At 40.5% G+C, this 21,963-nt stretch overlaps 2 protein-coding genes across 3 annotated transcripts; both read left to right on the top strand.

Moving 5' to 3' along the window:
* The first annotated feature begins 2,306 nt into the window (after positions 1-2,306).
* Positions 2,307-9,207, top strand: zgc:136858 (uncharacterized protein LOC678543 homolog). 2 transcript variants are annotated; one of them, XM_056387153.1, is made up of 19 exons: positions 2,307-2,460; positions 2,668-2,768; positions 2,847-2,961; positions 3,052-3,226; positions 3,811-3,922; positions 4,765-4,871; positions 5,044-5,170; positions 5,364-5,484; positions 5,631-5,716; positions 5,886-6,022; positions 6,114-6,173; positions 6,274-6,337; positions 6,432-6,526; positions 6,620-6,748; positions 7,602-7,716; positions 7,812-7,949; positions 8,126-8,292; positions 8,388-8,470; positions 8,664-9,207. In XM_056387153.1, exons 1-19 carry the CDS (start codon positions 2,450-2,452, stop codon positions 8,851-8,853), a joined length of 2,133 nt encoding a protein of 710 aa, XP_056243128.1. In that variant the 5' UTR covers positions 2,307-2,449; the 3' UTR covers positions 8,854-9,207. The 2 variants fall into 2 exon arrangements, with proteins under 2 accessions (XP_056243128.1, XP_056243129.1); XM_056387154.1 differs by lacking the exon at positions 2,307-2,460 and having other exon boundaries at positions 2,851-2,961.
* Positions 9,208-9,350: 143 nt separating this feature from the next.
* cnot4a (CCR4-NOT transcription complex, subunit 4a) lies at positions 9,351-20,427 on the top strand. Its single transcript, XM_056387152.1, has 13 exons — positions 9,351-10,024; positions 11,760-11,982; positions 12,362-12,559; positions 12,755-12,841; positions 13,219-13,320; positions 13,603-13,728; positions 13,820-13,944; positions 14,041-14,247; positions 14,363-14,420; positions 14,522-14,777; positions 15,722-16,219; positions 16,494-16,727; positions 18,446-20,427. Exons 2-13 carry the CDS (start codon positions 11,809-11,811, stop codon positions 18,769-18,771), a joined length of 2,391 nt encoding a protein of 796 aa, XP_056243127.1. The 5' UTR covers positions 9,351-10,024; positions 11,760-11,808; the 3' UTR covers positions 18,772-20,427.
* The last annotated feature ends 1,536 nt before the right edge of the window (positions 20,428-21,963 follow it).

Here is a 21,963-nt window from a genome sequence, read left to right on the forward strand (position 1 = left end):
TTTGTCTTATAAGTTACTGACAGTGCAACACATTTCAGCTATCATATCAGCCAACAATCTCTCGTGCATTGATACAGTGAAGTAGGAGAGGACAACCATACAGACCCCAGCTCTGGAATTTGGGTGTGAATTCTTGAGGCCCCAAAGAAGAGAGGGTGGTGGGAATTTTTCCAAACTAATTGGAGCAAAGAAAATCCTCACAATGGCTGAATGAGTCTTGTGCCTCGCAGTGATAAAAAAAGAACACACTGCACACTTGACAAGCACATCCTGTGTGATCGTTTTTCTTAAAGACCATCATTTGTTAGATATATGTTTTCCACCAAATAAAGGATTCTGTAACAAGTAAACTTAGGAACAAAATCAATTTTATGGTCCCTTTAGTGTTAGTGTTTGCAATTGTGAAGACTGGGTTTTGGTTCAGTCACTGCGTCCGTCTCTTATTTAATGTTGTGGGATTGTAACTTTTGAATGGATGTTGGAAATGAAACTTGCAGAGGGTTTTCAGAGTTTGTTGGTTTTAGTTTTAAAACCTAATCAGACTATTAGAAACACTAATTTAATCTCATTTGTGTTTAGAGTAGTTAGCATAACACTGTAAATGTCAACTGAACATATTAAAAATGAACTTCCCAAGTTCTAGTATTTGGAATAGAGAGGAGACCATAATCACGAGTAAATCAATGGCAGTATCAGACTGCAATGAAAGACAATTGATCTACTCAAGTCGTTGATGAGGATGAGCTGACACTGATTTTTGGCTAGACTGCAACAGCGGGGCCACCCCTATAATCTGTAATATGACTGACTGACAGACTGACTGACAAATCATATATCCACCACTGGTCAGCTGAATGCCATGTCACTGAGTTGGAGTTTCTGGCACTTTTCTATTCAGTCTGCAGTGTTGCCAATTAAGGCATTGTCAGCAGATTTATACCTAGTCTTTCAAACAAGACTGCGTATAAACTTGGTGTGTGGCTGGACCATGTATGGATGCCAACACTGGTCTTAGGGCTACACCTAGTATTACAGGCAGTCTACCGAGCTGCTCCTGTTTCCTGGCTGCTCAGGAACTGCAGGAAAGCGGAGGAGCGCTTCCAATACACCGAGCCTCGCCTCCATTACAGCTAATAAACTACTTTCATTACATGTATCATTATTACTAAAGGAGGTTTTCTATCTGACTTTGAGCGTGTTCATGTAAAAGAACCATGAATAAAGTTCTGAATATGATGTGAGAAATTTCAGTTATAGCCATATCCAAAACTGATATTCAACAAGTCGATATGTAAACAATATGATCACATAACTAGAATCAAGACAAACACTAGAATTAATTTCCAGTGATTAAAGTCAGGCTAAGGATATACATATATAAGTGCATTAATTACTATTAAGTTTCTTACTGAGTAAGTGTTTTATAAAGAGCACCTGCCCTATTTGAGGTATATAGAATATGACTATTTAACTCTTTATCTGATTATGAACAAACTATTATGAACATGTGATGCAAAAAACTGTCAGACTGTTTCTGCTGCCAAAGCAGAGAGAAGAGAAGTAGTTGATAACTGGTGAGGCACATCTGACTGAAATGCTCATTTATAATCATGGAAATATTTGAATATTTTGTGTTAGTCATTTTCTAATAAAAGACAAAATAAAATAAATAAAGAGAGTTTAGTTTTTATTCCCAGCTACTGTCACAGTCTCCTCATGTTATTCTGAGCTGCAGTGATGAGGAAGAGAGTAAAAGCAGCAACACTGTCAGAAATCCTGTCGGGATTTAAAAATATTGGTTCAGTTCAAATGAAGCTATATAATAATATATATAATATTCATTGTGTAACCTGTTTATTTATTGTGATAAAAGCCTCCTCTGTTTTAAAAGTGGACCCATGGAAAGACTCAAACAGGGAAGCGGTTGGACTGATTTTATCTAGTGTTCGTTGGTTGTCTCTAGTTTCCGTCATGATCCTTTCGAAATGATGACTCAGTTTTTCAGTTCCACTTTATCCCGCTCCGAAGCAGGTCAGAAGTTCAGCACGAGTTGCCATGGTGATTAACCTGGATAAGGAGTAAAGTCACAAGACTGAAAACCCAGAGTTAAACCTGAAGAGGGAGAGAGAGAAGTCATCGGTAACTGCTAAAGAAACTAGCAGATTTGAATAGCAAGTAAACAAGAGACACGTCATCAACCGGAAATAAGACAATACCCTAACTGCAGTGCAGCAATAAAAGCCTTGTTAAGAAATAAAGGGTCTTTGCCTACTGAAACGCTAGTGGGCGTTTAATCTGAAACGATTACAGGAATTGTTGGGTTTGTTTTAACACGTAATGCAATAACTTTAACACGAAAAACGAGGCTTCGTACTACAACACACTGACCAATTCTACATCTCAGACAGTGAATTAGAAATAAAAAGCAGATGGCTGTGGATCCCAGGAGATGTGCGCTGTGTAAGAGATGAGATCAGTTATTTCACAATATAGCTGAAATCACTGCACAGTCTTTGTCTTTAACTTATGTGTATGGGGATTTTGTCAAAAGACGTCGCATGTATAAAATCAGGATTTGACCAGAAGTGGTCCAACAATACATTAGGTTTCGACCAATAGTCTTGTTTTTTTTTTTTTAAACTAAAATTTCAAACTTTCACTTTTCAGGGTTTCCCTCAAACTGAAGAGAATGAGCGTGCTGAAGAGAGCCTCTGCACTCATCCTGAGAAGAGGAATTACAACTTATCAGAGCACATGGTGCAAAAATGGTGAATTGTACACACAGCTCAAAGCATAATGACAATAATGAGTATTATTTGTGAATTGACCCTGATCTCTTCTCTCAGACAGACTCTTCAGAGTTCATCCATCTGTATCACGGGCGGTGGCAGAAAACAAACCGGTGGTTGCCCTTGAGAGCACTATTATCACACATGGCATGCCCTATCCACACAACCTCAGGTACCCAGAATGACCATCAAGTGCCATCAAACTGATTATGTGAAATTGTTTCAACCGTTGATAATGAGCATTATTTATGTGTTACTCCAGCACAGCAAAGGAGGTGGAGGATATTGTACGAGCTGAAGGAGCCACTCCAGCCACAGTTGGAGTGATCGAAGGCAAAGTCCATGTTGGTCTGTCATCAGAGGAGCTTGACCACCTTGCCCGCTGCAAGAGCTCCCTGAAGGTGTCCCGCCGTGATCTTCCATTCGTCTTAAGCAAAGTGAGACTGCAGTACATTCAACTCAGATATGAACTTCACAGTTGTGGAAGAGTGTAGCTTCCTTCAGATATGATTCAGTTTTTATCTCTAACAAACACATGTAACAGCATTTTTATGTTGCAGTTCATCAGTGTGGAGCCAGTTTTAGATACTTTATATAGTGGTTAGATGATTTGTATAGCAATGCATCATCTTCATCATTATCATGTGTTTTTGTCATGTACAATCTGAAAGGTCACAAGTAACAATAATTGAAATAATTAAAATAGTTGTAGTGGAGTAAAAAGTGCAATATTTTGCTCTGAAACGTTATAGAGTAGAAGTATAAAATAGGAGGACAGGGGGGAAATGCAAACTAGGCCAAGTACAAGTAACTAAAATCTTTAGACCACAGCAGTTTAGCTACTGAAGAACTTTAGTAAGTTACATTACTTACATTCCACCACTGGAAATTCAAATCTGTCGCCGTCTAAAATACATGAAGGTTGACCTGGTGGCAGGGTCTCATCCACTTTGATTATGTCAATGTATCATTGATTGTGGTGTTGTGCCTGCAGTCCTGTATGTGTATGTTGTTTTGTCAGGGGCTCTCTGGAGGAACGACAGTGTCAGCCACTATGATAGCAGCACATCGAGCTGGCATCCCTGTGTTTGTCACAGGTGGCATTGGAGGAGTTCACAGAGACGGAGAGAACAGTAAGATGACACGCACCATGTTGGAAGATAACTATCTGACTTTTGGGCATAGTGATACCTTATAACTATAAGGACAACTTCGAAACCATGAAAACATACAGGCTGGATGGTTTTGGCCTCCTTTCTCAGTTCAATTCAATTCCATTCAGTTTTATTTGTATAGCGCTAAATCATAATAAACATTATCTTCAGGCACTGAAACCCAACAGCTCCCACAATGAGCAAGCACTTGGTGACAGTGGGGAGGAAAAACTCCCTTTTAACAGGAATAAAACCTCCAACAGAGCCGGACTCAGGGTGGGTGGCCGTCTGCCTCGACTGGTTGGGTTTGAGAGGAGAAAGAGGGGGTGGGGGGTAGTGGAGAGAGAGGGAGAGAGTGAGAAAGAGAAAGAGAGGGAGAAACCAGGAACAGCTGTAAAATAATTATAATAATAATAATAATAATAATAATAATGAGTGTGATCTGGATCCTGTAGCTCCAGAGTCAGAGATACCTGCAGAATGAGGACAGAGAGAGACACAGAGGAGAAGCAGAAACTAAGGGAGAGAGAAAATACAATTTAATGACATGAAGTAGTATGATATGAATGCAGAAAGAGAGAGAGTGCTCAATGCATCATGGGAGTCCCCCCAGCAGTCTAGGCAGCATAACTAAGGGCTGCTTTAGGGCCATCCCACCTGGTGACGGGATAGATCACTCTGAGGCTGAGGTTCATGTGTAAGAACACCACAACTGTCAGGATAGCTAGTTTGCTTTTTCTTTGCAAGGGAAGAAGAATAGGATGGTAACACTTTATTCAAAGCCTTACTATTAATGACTGACTAAATGATTATTCCTCCAGGTCTGGACATCAGTGCAGACCTGACAGAGCTGGGAAGGACTCCCATTGCTGTGGTCTCTGCTGGGGTCAAATCTATTCTGGACATTGGTCGCACCCTTGAATTCCTTGTAAGAATGTCACATACAATGGCAAATCAGAGTCTCTTCCCATTGGAGTTGTACTTTAGACAGCTAAATATGTACAAAAATACAATATTTTTCTATCAAATTGGTTGAGATGTGACTTAAAACAAAATTCTCGTACTTCTGGTTGTTTCATCTGCTATGTATCTTTACTCAGGAAACACATGGTGTCTGTGTAGTCACTTACGGAAAGTCAAAGCATTTTCCAGCCTTCTTCTCTCCACGAAGTGGATTCACTTCCCCGTACCAAGTCAGCAACCCCGCGGAGGCTGCAAAACTCATTGGTATATCAACATTTTATATCCTATTTCCTTGCGCCTTAACAGATTCAATGCCCATCATCACTTAATTTTGCCAGGCTCAGATCTTTAAGAATAGTATGTTAGGCACAGAATATGTTTAAGTCAGTATACCCATTTTACAGTTGGTTTGTCTCATTACTAATTAGTCTGTATATCTGTTTTCCGTGTCTGTCAGCAAGCACTCTGTCCCTGGGTCATCAAAGTGGCGTCCTGTTAGCGGTGCCCATCCCAGAGGAGCATGCAGCTGCAGGGAAGCAGATTGAAGAAGCCATACAGGCTGCGGTGACAGAGGCAAGGTACAGAGCGTCTCTGTTGTAACCTGTTGCTGTGTTGCTTTCACAGCAGCCATCGAAAATTTGTCTGGATTTCTTTGTGGTGATGTCAAAGTGATCGACAAAGCTGGGAAAATTATCACTTACTGTTGTCTTCTTGATTTGCTCAGTGCTAAAGGTATCACAGGAAGAGATGTGACGCCATTCATTCTTCAGAGGGTCAATGAGCTGACTAAAGGAAAGTCCCTTCAGGCCAGTATCCTACAGAAAATCTAAATCACTGAGAACTTGTACAGAGAACATGATCATATAGATACTGTATGTTGTCTCTTAGGCTGACAATGTTAAACTGCAGTGGCCTGAAATGTCTACTGTGGATTACCTTTGGGCTGTAATACACTGTCCTTAACCTGTTATGTTTCAAGACATTGCTCTCATTCATAACAACGCTAGAGTTGGAAGTCAAATAGCCTGTGCACTCTCAAAAGAAATGAATGAGAGAAAATTAAGAAGCCAAACTCCTCATTCTGGAAAACACTCATCACAATCAGAGTCAGATATTGTGAGTATAAACACATATGACAGACTTCATTCAAAATCTGTCAGTGTGTCGTCCAATATTGGAAAGTACCTGCAGTGCTGTTGTTTTACAGGTTGTCATAGGAGGAATCAATGTGGATTTCATTGCCAAAGCAAAAGCGAAAACAATGCATGTAAGTTTAACTTGCAATGCGTTTTCATCTGCACTGCTCCAGATCATGTGAAACTTTATTACGTAGAAATTACATCTGAAAACAGGTGTTGCTCTTTCAGTATGGACAGACTAACCCAGGAAGCGTCTGTCAGTCATTTGGTGGTGTAGGACGGAACATCGCTGGTGAGTTTGTTTATCTGATTATGTTCGTGCACGTTAACCTCATTGGATTAAACCTGATTGTCTGACACTCATTTCTTTGGTGTTTTCCCTCAAGACTCCCTGAGTCGCTTAGGCCACAGACCTCTGTTCATCTCAGCTATTGGAGCTGATTCACACAGTGATGCAGTGTTAAACTACTGTAAACATATGGTATGTGAGCATCAACAGCTGATTGCCACTAAGCATGATTAAAATTCCTTTTACTTCAATATGTAAATGTTGTCTCTTTCTTATTTCTGTAAGAACACCAGTGGTGTGGCCAGGCTGGAAGAGCAAAGCACAGCCACGTACTGTGTTGTTATCACTGAGAGTGGAGAGATGAGTCTTGGAATGGGAGACATGGACATTCACCAGCAAATCACAGAGCAGTATGTAAGTCTAAGACAAAGGCGTTTGCTTTTAGTCAGACTAGTTCAGCCTTGGTGTTCCGATACCATATTCACATTAAAAAGTTTTAATCCTTAAATTTTCCTCATATTAAACCCACATTTTAATACTATTCATGGTGTTGTGCTATTGCTGTTGAATTACACTCATTAGTTACCTCTGTACATAGTCATTTGCATTGTCAGTGGACATGCACAAAGGATTTACAGGCAACAACACACACACATACTCGAAAATTCAAAAGACTGCTCATGCTGATGATGTGCATAATTTGTGTGCGTGTTCATATGTCCTGTATTGATGTAATCCATTTATCAATGATTGATAACCATGTCATTTTGAAATGAACACATTGTTAATGTTACCGCAAATAAGCAGGAGTTGACAAATCAACCAGAACTGAAATCTTGAAATATATTATCTCCACATTCACTAACTATCCACCTGTATAGGCTATTGCATACAACTTATTTCTCAGATGGTTTTACATTGTTGGTGTTAGAGTTTAAACTATCACTGTTCCACGCCTTCTCAAATGCTAATATGTGATGGTTTTCTTTGTCCTCCAAAGATCTGACCTGAATAGGTCTGGGTTTTCAACAAAATAAATATATTTTATAGACGAAACAATGATTTATCAATTAAAATAATCATTAGTTGCAACCGTATTTCATTTTAAATTTAGTTTAATTCCTCTATCTTTGACTAATCCCTGAAATTATTGTTGTATTTTATGTGTATCTATGAAGCACTTCTGGCTTTTAAAATCTGCTAAAAATATAAACTTTACTTATTTAATTACTATTTCCTTATTCTATCTTTAAACATCTTTTTATAGGTGTCACAGTTTGAGGAGCAGATTTCATCAGCAACTCTTGTGTGCCTCGATGGAAATATCCCTGTCTCCACCATCGACTATGTTTGTCGTGTTGCCAAAAAGCACAACATCAATGGTAAGCATGGGGAAGACGTGCCCTAAAAGATTATGAAAGATTGTGGACAGAATCTTTCATTGATTTTCATGTAATACCATCAATGTGTGTCACAGTTTGGTATGAGCCAACAGATGCACAAAAGGCTCGTAAGCCTTTCCTATCAGATGCCTGGAAGTCTCTGTCCTATTCATCCCCAAACCTGGTGGAGTTGTGCACCATGAACAAAACGCTTGGTATCCCAACGCCTGAAGGTAAACAGAAGTCCAATGAAAGACAGAAAACAGTATTAAATGGTTCAGCTGTAGACTCATTTCCCCTTTTTACTGACACACATTTCCACCCACAGTTGTTAAAGTAAGGTTTCTTGTGAAAAATGCAACTAGTATGATTGTAGCTGCGGATGTGGGTTTGTCTTGTGGGGTGACAGTGCTGCCAAGCTCTCTCGAGGAGGTGCTGAATGTTGCTGTGGCTCTCTCACGCCCCCTTCTGGAGCATCTTCACTGTCTGGTGGTGACTCTGGGGTCTAATGGTGTGATGGTGTGTGGAGAGCACAATGCAGGCTCAGTCAACCTGCAGCCAAGAAAACAGAAGAGGGTAAGGACGGTCTATATTAAAGCTGACAATGAAGATGATGATGATTACTAAGAGAAAAACTGTGAAGATAATTTTTGCTGCACTTGGGTTCACAGAGAAGACAGCTTTGTGCTGTACACTACCCAGCACTGATTGTGACTGCAGAAGAGACAGTGAATGTATCAGGAGCAGGAGATAGGTGCTAAAAATTTACTTGACCTACTTCCTCTTCATTTCTCTTTTTCACATCTTTTCCTTCTGCTGCTACAGTTTCAGCTACTTTTCATTTCCCATGACCTCTATTCTCTCTCTCTCTCTCTCTCTCTCTCTCTCTCTCACAAAATCATGCCTAAACAATTCAAACAAGACACTCATCCCCACTCTGTGTGCAGTCTTGCAGGTGCTTTGATGGCAGGGATTCTCCAGCAGCAAGACACAGACAGCTGTGTTCAGATGGGGCTCCTGGCTGCACGGCTGTCCCTAGCATCACCGCACCCCATTGCTCCCACACTCACCTTAGACTTAGTGGATCCCAACAAAGTCCAGAACTGGCCCAAACCAAGCTTTAGGTGGATAGATTAAAAATAATTTTAGTTGGGTAACATTACTAGAGAAATGTGTCAGGAATTTGGGTCATTTTGCATTGTTTTTTTAATAGATGTTTGTGTGATACTGTGAGTAAATGAATCACACGTCATAGAAAAACCAATAAATACTGATTTTATTCAATATTTTAGATTGTTCTAACCGATATCCGATAGCAAAAACACAGACAATCAACACTTTTTAAAAAACTTTACTTGAGCTATTGATTACAAATCCTTGTAAATAAATTATGTAACATTATACATTATAGGGTAGTCTGGTGTTTTGATGTTTTATTTCTTAAAAGAAGTAATACCACTTTTTAAATGTATTAAAGATTCTTGAATTTCATTTACAAAAGTTCTTACATATTTTTACAGCCTGCTATCAGTGGCAATGCCACTTATAGAATGTTTTTATATGTCATTATAGCAAAAACTGTAAAACTGAAAAGTACGTTTTTTCCAAACCTCTGATATTATATAAAACGTATGTGGAGACAGATGATTAGCCTATATTGCTATTTAAATTGGTTAATCCTTCCATCCATTCAAATGTTCGTTTTCTGCTGCTCATCCAGGCCCATAGTTTAATGATTAATTAATGATATTATTTGGAATTGTTGGGAGGGAGTGACAAATATGAGATATAAATGTCAATAAATGAATGAACTTTGTAAATAATTCCATACCGTTCATACTCAAATCAGTATGATCATGGAACAGGTATTAAAGTAAATTCTATATGGTATTAAAATGGCTTGGAATACTCGTCAAAACCCGAAAGTCGTATAAAATGTCAATACTCAAGTAAAGAATCTCACGTGTACTTAAGTACGACACTTTTTAGAAACGCCAAAAACTCAATGTCCCACAAAGAGTCTGTCCATCTGCGCAGACTCAGTGGCACAGAATACTTGCCCCATTCCCTCCTCCCAACTTTAATGCTAGCTAAGATGGTGGTTTGAGCGTAAATTGTCTCCACAATACCAAGAAAAGAAAGGGGCAAAAACATCTTTATAGCCTTTTAATTACAACAGACCAACACACTTACGGTTTCTTAAGTGACCGTTTATAGAAATTTTGACATTTCAGATACATTGGCTTGCAGTCTCCGCCCAATCTGCTGTGACTCCCTCGGAGTGGAATCTAAGCTAAATACGGACAGGGTAAGTGACGCTAACGTTAGCCAGGCTGCTAGCTGGACTAGCCAGCTTCAATTCTCCCTCAGTAATTAAAGGACATCTGTGTCTGTTACGACTACACAGACTGAAACCAGAGTATCCCCAAGCTTACCAGAGCACTGCCCAGGTTGTCTTATTGCCGTGAGTGCAGTGTCAGTTGTTTATGCTGCCAACAACCTGCCTCCAGTCCAGCCTTAGCTTGTGTAGGCCGCGCCGTACATTTTCATGATAATTTAGCATGCTAGCGGTTAGCATGAAGCAAGCTGTCAGTTGATATGTAGGAGAACGCATAACGTTATGTCATGCGTTTTTTTAAAACATTTAACATCAATATCCAGTCAGTATTGATCTCTGTATGTTTTGTTTTTGTGATTAAACTTCCATTTACCCCTGGATACTCGCACTTAATCAGACCGGCTTCTTTTACCCAATTTGCGGCTAATGTTAGCTTAGCCTAACGTTAGTCAAATAACATCTGTCATAATGTACGATCCACAAGACATAGCAGCTAAAGTTACCAGCCTGGCTAACTAGGTATTCTGGCTTCACACACGACATTGCGAGTCAGTTGGTATCTGCGAGAGAAGCTGCGACACTCTGATATGTGAAATTATGAGCAAAATACCGCTAGCTATTTGTAATGTTGGCATGTCCCTGTTATCGTCTTCTTCAGCTCTACACCGTGGGTTTTATCTGCCTGGGTTTGATGGCATCGGTCCTGTCACGTATAACCTGGCTGGTGTTTAGCTGAAAAAACAGACTGTTCATTCGTAAATAGACGCAGTTTTCAGAATTTCCCTTTAACGTCCATCATGACGTTGTGTCGAGTAAGGTACTGTTAATCCCAGAAAGATACCACAACATCCGCATCAGTGCTGATTTTAGCTTGTGTTTTAGGATGTAGACTCATTTTTCAGCTTCCTTGCTAAAACTAAGGCAATTTAATTCAGCAGCACTGCAATAAATCGTACCTCCTTGAAGGTTATAATGTTCTGTTTTTGTTGTAACTGTCGTAGGGAGGCATTGATTCAACTTTATGGTCATTTTTGTGGTTTGTGACCCATCACAAACTTAATATAACTTTTTATGAATTGATCACCAACACACTTGCAATTAGAGCCGAAACAATTACTCAACTAATCTAGTCCATTGACAAAAAACCTGCCAGCAACTATTCTAATAACTGATTAATCGTTTCAGTCATTTTTCCAGCAAACATGGTGAAAATGTTCTCAGTCTTCAACTTCTCAAATGTGAGGATTTGCTGCTTCTTTGTAAACATACACATATATTTGTTTTACTTTTGGTCAAACTAAAAAAAGACATTTTATGATGTCAACTCGGGGTGCACTATTTTTTGTTATTTTGTAGGCTAAATGATAAAACATTAAGTAACAGTAAGATGTATTGCATTAGACTGCAGTAGTTTTAGCTAGGTATACCTAATAAACTAGTGTAACTCAGTGTAGTGTTTTCTCTGCTGCTGACTAGGTAGAAGTATACATAAAAGATATTTATATAAATATATTTCGGTGTGTGCTCAATCCAATTTTGTGAACTCTGCAGTCATAAACTCTGCTGCGGATTGCTGTACCATCCTGCTGTTGATGTGTGTATGGACAAGTTCAAGTAGTTGAAAAAATGTGTTTAGTTGACATATTTTCACTCATGCCATGATGAAGCTCTCACACTCAGGCGCTTGTTTTCTCTGTTTTCTTAGCCCTGTGCTCTGTGACCAGCTTTAACACTCACCCTCGCCACGCCATAGGATGTCCCACAGCCCTGAAATGAAGGACGACCCCATGGAGTGCCCTCTGTGCATGGAGCCGCTGGAGATTGATGACGTCAACTTCTTCCCCTGCACCTGTGGCTACCAGATCTGCCGCTTCTGTTGGCATCGCATCCGCACAGACGAGAACGGCCTCTGCCCCGCCTGCAGAAAGGTGAGGAAATGATGAGATGAGCGATTGCAGAGAAATTCGTCACAAGTTGAGGCTGGTTTGTATGTTGTGACGGCAGAGAGGATGTGTTCAGCAAAGCAGACATGATGATGTTGAGTGTCCAAATGCTAATACAAGGTGGAAATGAACTATTCGACCACCTTTTCAAAGTGGCTGGTTTGTTTAAACGTCAGTTCATCATCAATTAAAATCTATAGCCTCAGCAGTTTGGCTAGTGATGCCTGTTGAACTACCATACTGACAACCAAAGGCCTCAGATACTCACTATCCTTCACAAGGCCACATCATTTAAACTAGTGGGGCATTTTTTTTTTTTTTCCCAAATGATGGACAAAAAATTCTTTGTTTTTTCTCTGTGTAGCCGTACCCAGAGGACCCGGCTGTGTACAAGCCTCTGTCACAGGAGGAGATCCAAAGGATAAAAAATGAAAAGAAGCAGAAACAGAACGAGAAGAAGCAGAAGGTGACAGAAAACCGCAAGCATCTGGCCAGTGTCAGAGTGGTCCAGAGAAATCTGGTGTTTGTGGTGGGGCTCTCACAGCGACTCGCCGACCCGGAGGTAAGTACAGAGTCACTTAGTGACAATTGAAAGCATTTTGATATGAAGTGATTTAATGTTGTACATATAAAGGTCTCTTATTGCAACCTCCCACTGAAGCCTCAAGTGTAAAGCTTGTGTTGAATATTGTGTATTAAGGAGCTCACAGTGCACCAAAACTGTGGTAACTGTTCTTCTTTTGCGTTGTGTCCACAGGTCCTAAAACGACCAGAGTATTTTGGGAGGTTTGGGAAAATCCATAAAGTGGTAATCAACAATAGCACATCTTACGCAGGTTCACAGGTGAGAGGTTGAATGAAACTGACACAATGTACTCGCAATTGATAGGTTTATAAACATAATCAATATCAATTTTTTAAATAGCAGAATAGTTTGTCTGAGACCAAGCAAAAATGTGAATCACTGTGTTGTTTACAGTTTTACAGATATTTTTACCAAGATTTGCTTGTTTATTACATTGGGGGTTTTATATTTTATGTTATTTTCTACGTTATCTTTTAAAAAATTTTTTTTTTTTTTATATAATTACTAAACATAACATTTTATAGATTAATGTATTGAGTGGTGTAAAAGTTAGCTGATTATAACATGTTAACGATTGCTAATTGTAGCCCTAGAGGTTTTGACTTGTGAGTTTACTTTAATTTCTGTTTTTTCAGGGGCCTAGTGCCAGCGCTTATGTCACTTACATCCGCTCTGAAGATGCTCTAAGAGCAATACAGTGTGTGAACAATGTGGTTGTTGATGGCAGAACACTCAAGGTGAGAAGTCTACCACTATACTCATCAGATTTTTAAATCTTTTTGCTGTCTATCCTGTATATGGCTGTTTTTATTTGCATAAAAGCCATTTGATTGCTTTATTCTGTATTCTCTTCCTGTTTGTAATACATAAACAGGTTTTAATTAAACAACTTGCAGTTTAAAATAGTAGGATTACACTAAGTCATTGAAAGAAAAGTCCTTAACTTTGAAATTTTTGTACACATTTTCTTGCACAATATTTTACTCAGAACTTGTATCTGTTTTGTTTTTTTGTTACAGGCTTCTTTAGGCACAACAAAGTACTGCAGTTACTTCCTTAAAAGTATGCAGTGTCCCAAACCTGATTGTATGTATCTACATGAGCTGGGGGATGAAGCAGCTAGCTTTACTAAAGAGGAGATGCAGGTAAAGTCTGAGAATGAAACTTTGCTCTAAACTGTGTGAGTTGTTAATGTTTGAAAAGGCAGTTATCTCATGTTGTGTCATTTGTTTTTAGGCGGGAAAACATCAAGAGTACGAGCAGAAACTCCTCCAAGACCTCTATAAAATTAATCCTAGCTTTCTACAACCTCCAGCATGTGGTACAGAGAAGTCAAAGAGTAAATCCAACTCCACACAGAGGTTGTTATTTATTTCTTCTATGTACTTCCTCTAATTACATCCACAGTACATCTTGATTATTGTGCTGAGCTTGATTCTGCTCCTGTTTTTTAACAGAACCAACAATAGCAATGGTAAAGATGGGTGGCCGACGCTGTCAGGGCATAACAAACTGGCCAACGGGCTTTCAGAGGACCGCAAGTCCCCTCCGCTGCTAGACTATCTAGACCAAGAAGTTATTACTTCAGATGGGCTTGATACAGAGCTGGGTCCTGGTCAGCGCACCGCCCTGTCCCCTTTCTCCTCAAATTGTGACAGTAACAGGTAACACTGACAACTCCTCTGCAATAGGGTCATATGCTGAAGAAAAAGTATTGTATTTAATTTGCTTTAGCATTTTCTGTAAATTTGTATCTAATTTTGTCTTTTCTGTTTGCAGTCCTAGTGACAAACCTCCAGAATCAATTGGTATAGTGAATGGAGAGACTTTACAACAGGTAAATCAACCTTACCTCTTATTTCAGTTACATCTAAATGATAGTGAATCAGATCTGAGAAGGACGACCTCACCAGCATTTGTTCCTCTCTCTTTCTCTAGATACCCACCAGTGACTCCCCCTCCCCTCCCCCGGGTTTAACTAAGCCCAGTCTGGTGGTGCCCATCAGTGTGTCAGACCTCACAGCCCGTTCGCCCTTTGAGGGTGCGGCAGCTGAGTCCCAGTCGCTCTTTTCAGACAACAGTAACTTCAGACATCCTAACCCTCTCCCTGCTGGCCTGCCCCCCTTCCCCAGCTCACCCCGCGGCAGTTCAGACTGGCCCATGACCCCTGAACCACAGAGCCTCTTCACATCAGGTACAATGGAGCTTTCATTGAAATGTTTCTTATGTCTTAAATGCCTGACTGGTTATGCTTTTAAACCATTGATGCCACCAAGTCACAGCATCAAGCTTTAGTCTAGTTTCCAAATGATGGTTCGACCTGTAGCTGTTTTATCCTGACTATTTGTTTTCATAAAACTGTGGCTGTTAGCATTATACACCATAATATTGACTATAATGGTGGTGACTTATTAATTTTAGCATTTTCTGCTGTTGCAGACATTGTAAATTGCCGCTGATAATAAAACTAGCAAAATGCTTAGGAGAGCTGCCCCCTCTTATTAGATTAGTCAACATTTAGTCAATAAATGTTTTTTTGTTTTTTTTCATGGGAAATGAGCTATAATTCATTAGTCATTACTGAATGACGCATCTCTGGCTTTGCCGTAGTGCTCACAAATATGTGTTAGTTTATAACAAGATTTTAAAAGGTCTTCTACATGAAGACCATCCAGCTTCAAAAGAAAGACATGAGAGACAGTTTGAGGGATTTAGCCTGTTGCCGGACACCGCCATTTTAGTACACAAGGCTGAAAATAATGTACCCAAAATAAAAAGGTTACTGTTCTTGATCCCTTCGATTATAGTCATAACCCTGCTCTTCTTTGAAAGGTAACTCTTTAAATTTTATAACCAGCAAGACAAAAGAATGAGTGTAAGAGATACTGAACCAAAGTTAGAGAGGCACAAACAGGGTAGAAATGTAGGTATGTTTGTCTCACCAATTTTTTTTTTGTTTTCACATAAAAATGGACTGTAAAGAGTTAGTATATTTTAAAAGGTTAAGAGAGGTCACAGATGTAGCTCTGCACCAGCCAATCAACTGATCAAGTCGAAGTCATGGGAATCTTATGGCTGTTAGTCGACTAAGAATTTCGGGGACAGCTCCATCAACTTGTCTGTCTTCTTTCCTCACAGACACAATACCAGTGTCTTCCTCCACAGATTGGCAGGCGGCCTTTGGCTTCGGCTCATCCAGCAAACAGCAGGACGACGACCTGGGCTTCGATCCTTTCGACGTCACCCGCAAGGCTTTGGCTGACCTGATAGAGAAGGAGCTGTCGGTGCAGGATCAGAGTCCCTCGTCCCCAGGGCCCCTTCCCCTGGGCAGCAATCATGGTCCCAGTCTGCCACCCCCCAACCCAAGCGCCGCCTCTCACCACTTCCCCAGTGGCCTACCACGACTCCCCCAGCTCCACCACAGAGCCATCTACAGCTCCTTCAGTTTCCCCGGCAGTCAGAACAGCCAGGCCAGTCAGCAGCAGCCAGCCGCCAGACACCCCTGGATGGGCGTCCCCACACGAAATAACCTCACACACTTGAACCACTCAGCCAGTGCTGCCTCACACAGTAACTTCCTGGACCTGAATCTGCCCCCTCAGCATAACACAGGGCTGGGAGGGATCCCCATCTCAGGTACCAGACACCTGGGTCACTGTGGCACCTTTTCTATGTCCTGTGGAAGTAGTTCATGTGAAAACAGAGATCAGATGTGTTACATAATGATGTTATTGAATGTCACAAAGTACGCACACTGCCATGCAGCATTGTGATACTTGTTTTGATTAACTTTTATTGACCTTACAGTGGAAACAAAAACACTGGTAGATGCAGTTCTGCAGTCAACCACTAGTCTGTGATCAAAACACCTGAGAAGCTGACACATCTGTTTTTCTCTCCTCCCATACAGAAAACAGTGGCTCTATAGACGGCTTAAATGTGAAAGAGTGGCAGGACGGCCTGAGAGCTCTCCTGCCCAACATCAATATCAACTTCGGGGGTCTCCCAAACTCCTCTTCCTCTTCATCCTCCTCATCCTCCAACAGTGTTAACCACATTGGTGGGCCAGCGGGGCCCGCAGGCATTTCACACAGCCTGAGCTGGGACGGCACAGCCAGTTGGATGGACCCTGCTATCATCACAGGTAGAAAGTCTAACTCAGTGAATCAGTATAGCAACAGAAATTTAATTAAGAAATTAATTGTTTAAGTAATTTTTTAGGCAAATATGCCAAACATTTTCTGGTTCTAGCTTCAGTTTCATGTCATTATAAATTTAATTTAGGGTTGCAACTAACTTTTCTTTTACAATGAATCTGCAGCTTAAATGCTCTTATTTGCTTGATCAATAAAATGTTACAAGATAATGAAACATGCTCATTACAGGTTTCTTAAGCCCTACCGATTGCTTTTGTTGTCCAACCAGCAGTTCATAAATCAAGAAAAACACATCGGAGAAGCTGTATTTTGGCATCTATGAAAAGTTACTTTGGTCATTGTTTAAAAGAGTTGTTAATTAGTCATTTAGTCAACTAATCCTTTCAGCTCGATATTGAATTTTGTGTTTTGAATAAGGTCACTTTGGCCTCTGGGAATTTGTAATGGCATTTTCATTTTTTTCCTATGCTTTTATTGTCTTTATTGGACAATAAATTAATTAATAATCAGAAAGAATCGCTCCTGAAATGCTGTTAAGGCTTGTTCATGGTTTGTGTTTGTCCTGTGGACATGGACGCACTTCTGTTCATACTAGAATTGGGGGTGTGCCTAGGCGGACACATTCCACATATGTTGGCATCCTCCTAACAGCAAGGAGAAGCGCCCCTTTATTTGCTGTATTTGGCTAAACAACATGAAAAAGTCATAAAAGACAAACATTGTGTGTGTCTCCTTAAGAAGTACAGGACCGAGGATGGGAAATGAACCATGCACACATGGTGCACAAAACAAACGTTTACTCGTCCGTCAGTAATCGCAGTGCGGACAGTCCGCATGGACTCAAATTTTAGGCACAAGGTTGACGTTGCAAACCTTGTGTGGATTTGGCTAGAAGAAAATTTTCGTCATGTGGACATGGTAACCATTAATTGGCTGTTGCAGCGTCACTTACATGACAAAGGTGTCGGGCTATTTGGAACCTGATATAGGGAGTGTTTTATGAGATGTGGACAATACCAGAAACATCTTACAATATAAAAGCGTTTGGAATAATGTATGTGATTGCGACAAGGAGTATTTTTTATTCTTTGTTATAATTGCTAATTTTGCAGTTTCTGCAGCTAGTGTAACTGTAATTCAAGCGAATGTCACAATTACAAAGTTAGCTAGGACTGCAACTAACCATTAATTTCATTATAAATGAATCCACCAATTATTTTCTGAATTAAATATTTTAAGATTTTGCTGAAAGTGAAATATTCAAAGTGCTGTTTGCCAGCTGTCCAAAACCTGAAGGTATTAGACATTTGACAAAAAAGCAGCAAATCCTCACATTTACAAAGCAGTGTGGTACTTTTGCTCTAATAATTACTCAAACGATTAATCGGTTATCAAAATATTTGATGATTAATTTTCTGCCAATCAACTAATCAATCAATCATTTCAGCTCGAAAGTCAGCTGTGTGAATCTTAACAGAGTAAATATCAATTGGAATTATTTATTACAATCTGACAATCTTGATTATTTTAAATAAAGCAACTTATGGTACAATGAGGCTAAATTGTCAACAAAACTAAACGAGCTTCACCATATTTGTATTTACTGCAGTGTGTTGAGAATGTATATGTTGAGAAGTGTCCCCACTGTATTTTTGTCATCACTCATCTATCCTGTGACCTCTTTCTCCCCCGCCTCCCCCCTCAGGCATCCCGGCCTCAGCAGGCAGCAGTTTAGACTGTCTCCAGGACGACAACCCACCACACTGGCTCAAGTCCCTGCAGGCACTCACAGAGATGGACGGCCCGGCGAGTTCAGCAGTGCCCACTCCCCAGCCCCTCCACAGCGGCCTCCTCGACGCCCACCTCCCCCTCCACCACAGAGCTGCCGGCTGGGCTCCCTACCTGCCCCCTCCCACAGCCAACCCCGCCAGCCAGTTCCACTCCCCTCCCCCAGGCTTCCAGACCGCCTTCAGACCCCCGGGACAGCCCGCCACAGAGCTGCTACAGAGTGCCGCTGTGGACCGCCACTGAACACAGACTACAGCAGACACCCATCCATTCCCCCACTATCACTTTATACCCACTCATCCTGTACCCTGCTCCCCCTCCCCCCAATGCAATACACACCAATCTGCAGAGTATGAAAAATTATTAACAAAGTAACAAACATGCTTTCTTCTTTTTCTCTTCCTCCTTCCTTTTTGTCTACTCTGAAGGCCTATTTGTTTTTGTTTTTGTTTGTGGCACACGAGTTATCAGTACCCTTTGTCTGCTACCATCACCACTCCTTAGACCTAGTTCTGGGCGTAACATGGGGATTCATTGTGTCGCTTGCTATTTATGGAGAGCACAAGAAACAGTAAAGCATTGAGCGCCCAGTGGTGGCACAAGAGTTCACAAACTCCACAAACTGGCGATGAAACAAATTAGCTGAAGTGAGGTCTTTTTTAAAAGTAACTAATGAGTAAGCATGAACAACATTTGTGTTTTTTGAAAGTTGAAGTCGCGATTAGTTTTTGAGGAATGAAGCAAGCTGTGAATCTGCTCTTTGAAGCTTTGCCCCAAAGACCCTCATTCTCCCCACTTTAACAGGAGACTGTGAAACGGTTAACTCTTACAGCTGAGTTGTGAATAAGACGAGGTGAGAGAGAGAAAGAAAAAGGGGTTGGCATTTAGCTTTTTTGAGAGTGGTTTTTAAAAAAAAAAATGCAAAAAAAGTTAAAAAAAGCAGCTGAGATTTGGTGAGTAGAGAGTGAATGCAGATGACACAGGGGAGTTGAGGGCACAGGCTATGCATGGGCTCCCTGTTAGGTAGGGACACAAATGGTCTGCTTGAGAGGCCACTTGGCCCACATTCCCTTTAGTGGAGGGCTCCCACTGGCCCCGTCCTGCTGGAGGGAAAATTTTGCTGAACCTCTGTATCAGAGGATAGAGCACTGCCTAACCGCAGGGAGCCAGGGCTTTGGGAGATCGTGGCACTCATCCTGTGCACTAGGGTTAGACTCTTACTCAAAGTGCCACTGTGTGGTACCCACAGTAGCTAGCCCTAACATGGACAGCCACCAAGTAGACAGGACAATGACTAAATGAACGAGGAAACGTCAAAAATACTAATGAGGGTAGCAAAAGGGTTAACAGGTCCCTTTGTTTGACCCACGAGGGCTTAAACGAGGCCTTAAAATGGACAGATGAGAGAAAGGAGCTCGAGTGATTGGAAGGGGAGCCTTGCGTTAACGATTGCTGAAAAATATGCAATATTGTATTTGACTTCGGCAACTGTATGTGAGTGTGTGTCACAAAGGAAGGTGCTGCAAGACAATACCAAGTACTGTAGTAGTGATTTAAGGAGCTCTCAGCCTTTAGGATTTGAGATCGACCTCTCCGACCACCGCCTTTTTTCTTTTTGAAGTCTTAATTCTGATCCGTGTTTGCTCTGTCTCTCTCTTTCTCTCTCTCTCTCTCTTATCACCCCCCACCCCACCCCCAACCTCCCTCCCTCCTGCTGTTCTCTATTTAACAGTATTCACAAAAATGAACAAACTCATCCAGGAGAAACCAACACAGAGTCATACAATGGGTTTTAACATGATGTTGCGAGGAAAAAAAAACAAATTGAGGCGCTTAAAAGGAAGTGAACTGTCCTCTGCAGGTCTGGAAAAATGAACCTTAAATAAAACTGAAGTCAGAGCTGGTGTTTGTCTGCTGTTGTGTTCTCACCATCCTGACTCAAACATGTGCACTTATGAATATTTAAACTTCAAAGTACTCACCACCATACTGTATATCAGCCCAATCTTAGAAGGGTCACTATGAATACTCTTGTTTCTTATTCCAATGTCTTCCACTAGGGGGCAGATCACTTTCTGTCAGTGATGAAGCTCTGCAGTCAAACTTGAGTCGAATGAAAACACACAAGGTTACACGCAATGACACTCAGACACTACAGTTTTTCAGATGCATGTTTTTCCCTGCTAAATATCTATTTCAACAAATCTTATGTTATTTGGCACATTCAATCATTCCATGCAAAGTTGATGCAGATCAGAAGGAGGCGATATCATATTTTTCAGTGCCATAGCAGCACGTGTGAATATCACAGTCCTTCAGTTTGCAGCTCTGCACTCTCACCGGCCAATGCAGCAGTAAGATACCTGCAGCAGAGACTTTTTTTTTTGTCCTGTAGGACTTATGACAGACACAAGGAGGAGCACAGTCAGTACTCATACAGCTTCCCTATTTCTGCAGTTAGGTTTCTGAGTCAGATGCATCTTGATATATTTATCTCTATAGATTCCTGATTCTAGACTGGAATCAGACACATAATTTGAAATGTTGTCTTTTTTTGTTGGCCAACACAAAGTTGGTCTTGGTTCAGCTGCAACTAAAGATTATTTTCAATAACAATAAAACATTAAGTCCAGGGGTTGTCAGAGTCTGACAATGTGACCCTCACCTCTGATAAAATTGAGGCAACTGCGCTGCACCACTACAATTTCCATAATTGTGGACTTTGGGGAATATAAACAAAGTAAAAAAAAGTGTTTTTGCTGTTGTTTCTTTTGTTTTTTCCCACCTTATTTCAGTTTCAGTGAACAAATGAAAGAATTGGGGAATAATAAATAAAAACAAAAAATAGAGAAAAATAAAGTTTACGAAATAAATAACTAGATGACAATTATTTAAATGTTAATGTAGGCAAAAACAACAACAAAAAAAACAATTGTTACAGACATAAACATTTTTTTAAGGCTTTTTGTTTTTTGCAAAATTCAGTCGTTTTGAATAAACTTAAATGTTTTTAAGAAAATAGACAACATAAGTTTGCTTCCACATATGACTCTTAAAACTAAATTTATTCAAGAAAACTAAATTAAGCATGCAGTCATTTCATCAGTAATGGGTGTAGTGTGTGGATATGTGAACATGTAAAAGCATAAGAAAACCAGTTCAATCAAACCAAGTAACCTAAAAGGAGAAGGACTGCTCAGGCACAGCAGGTGTCAGCGATCACATCTAATGAGCCACTCCCCAGATCCTAACACCCAGGAAATTGGTCTTGAGGCCTAGAGGCCGTCACAATGGGATATGTGGCAAATCAAATAATAAAGTATAAATACATTTTTAAGAATTACGTTTGTTTTTTGGATGGGTCTATGAAAATTGTCAAATTCAAATAACATGTTACAGTAATACAAACAAAACTGGCAAGGTATACTGGTGGAC

The sequence above is a fragment of the Seriola aureovittata genome, chromosome 10 (assembly GCF_021018895.1).
Source record: "Seriola aureovittata isolate HTS-2021-v1 ecotype China chromosome 10, ASM2101889v1, whole genome shotgun sequence".
In the NCBI taxonomy this organism is placed as follows: Eukaryota; Metazoa; Chordata; class Actinopteri; order Carangiformes; family Carangidae; genus Seriola; species Seriola aureovittata.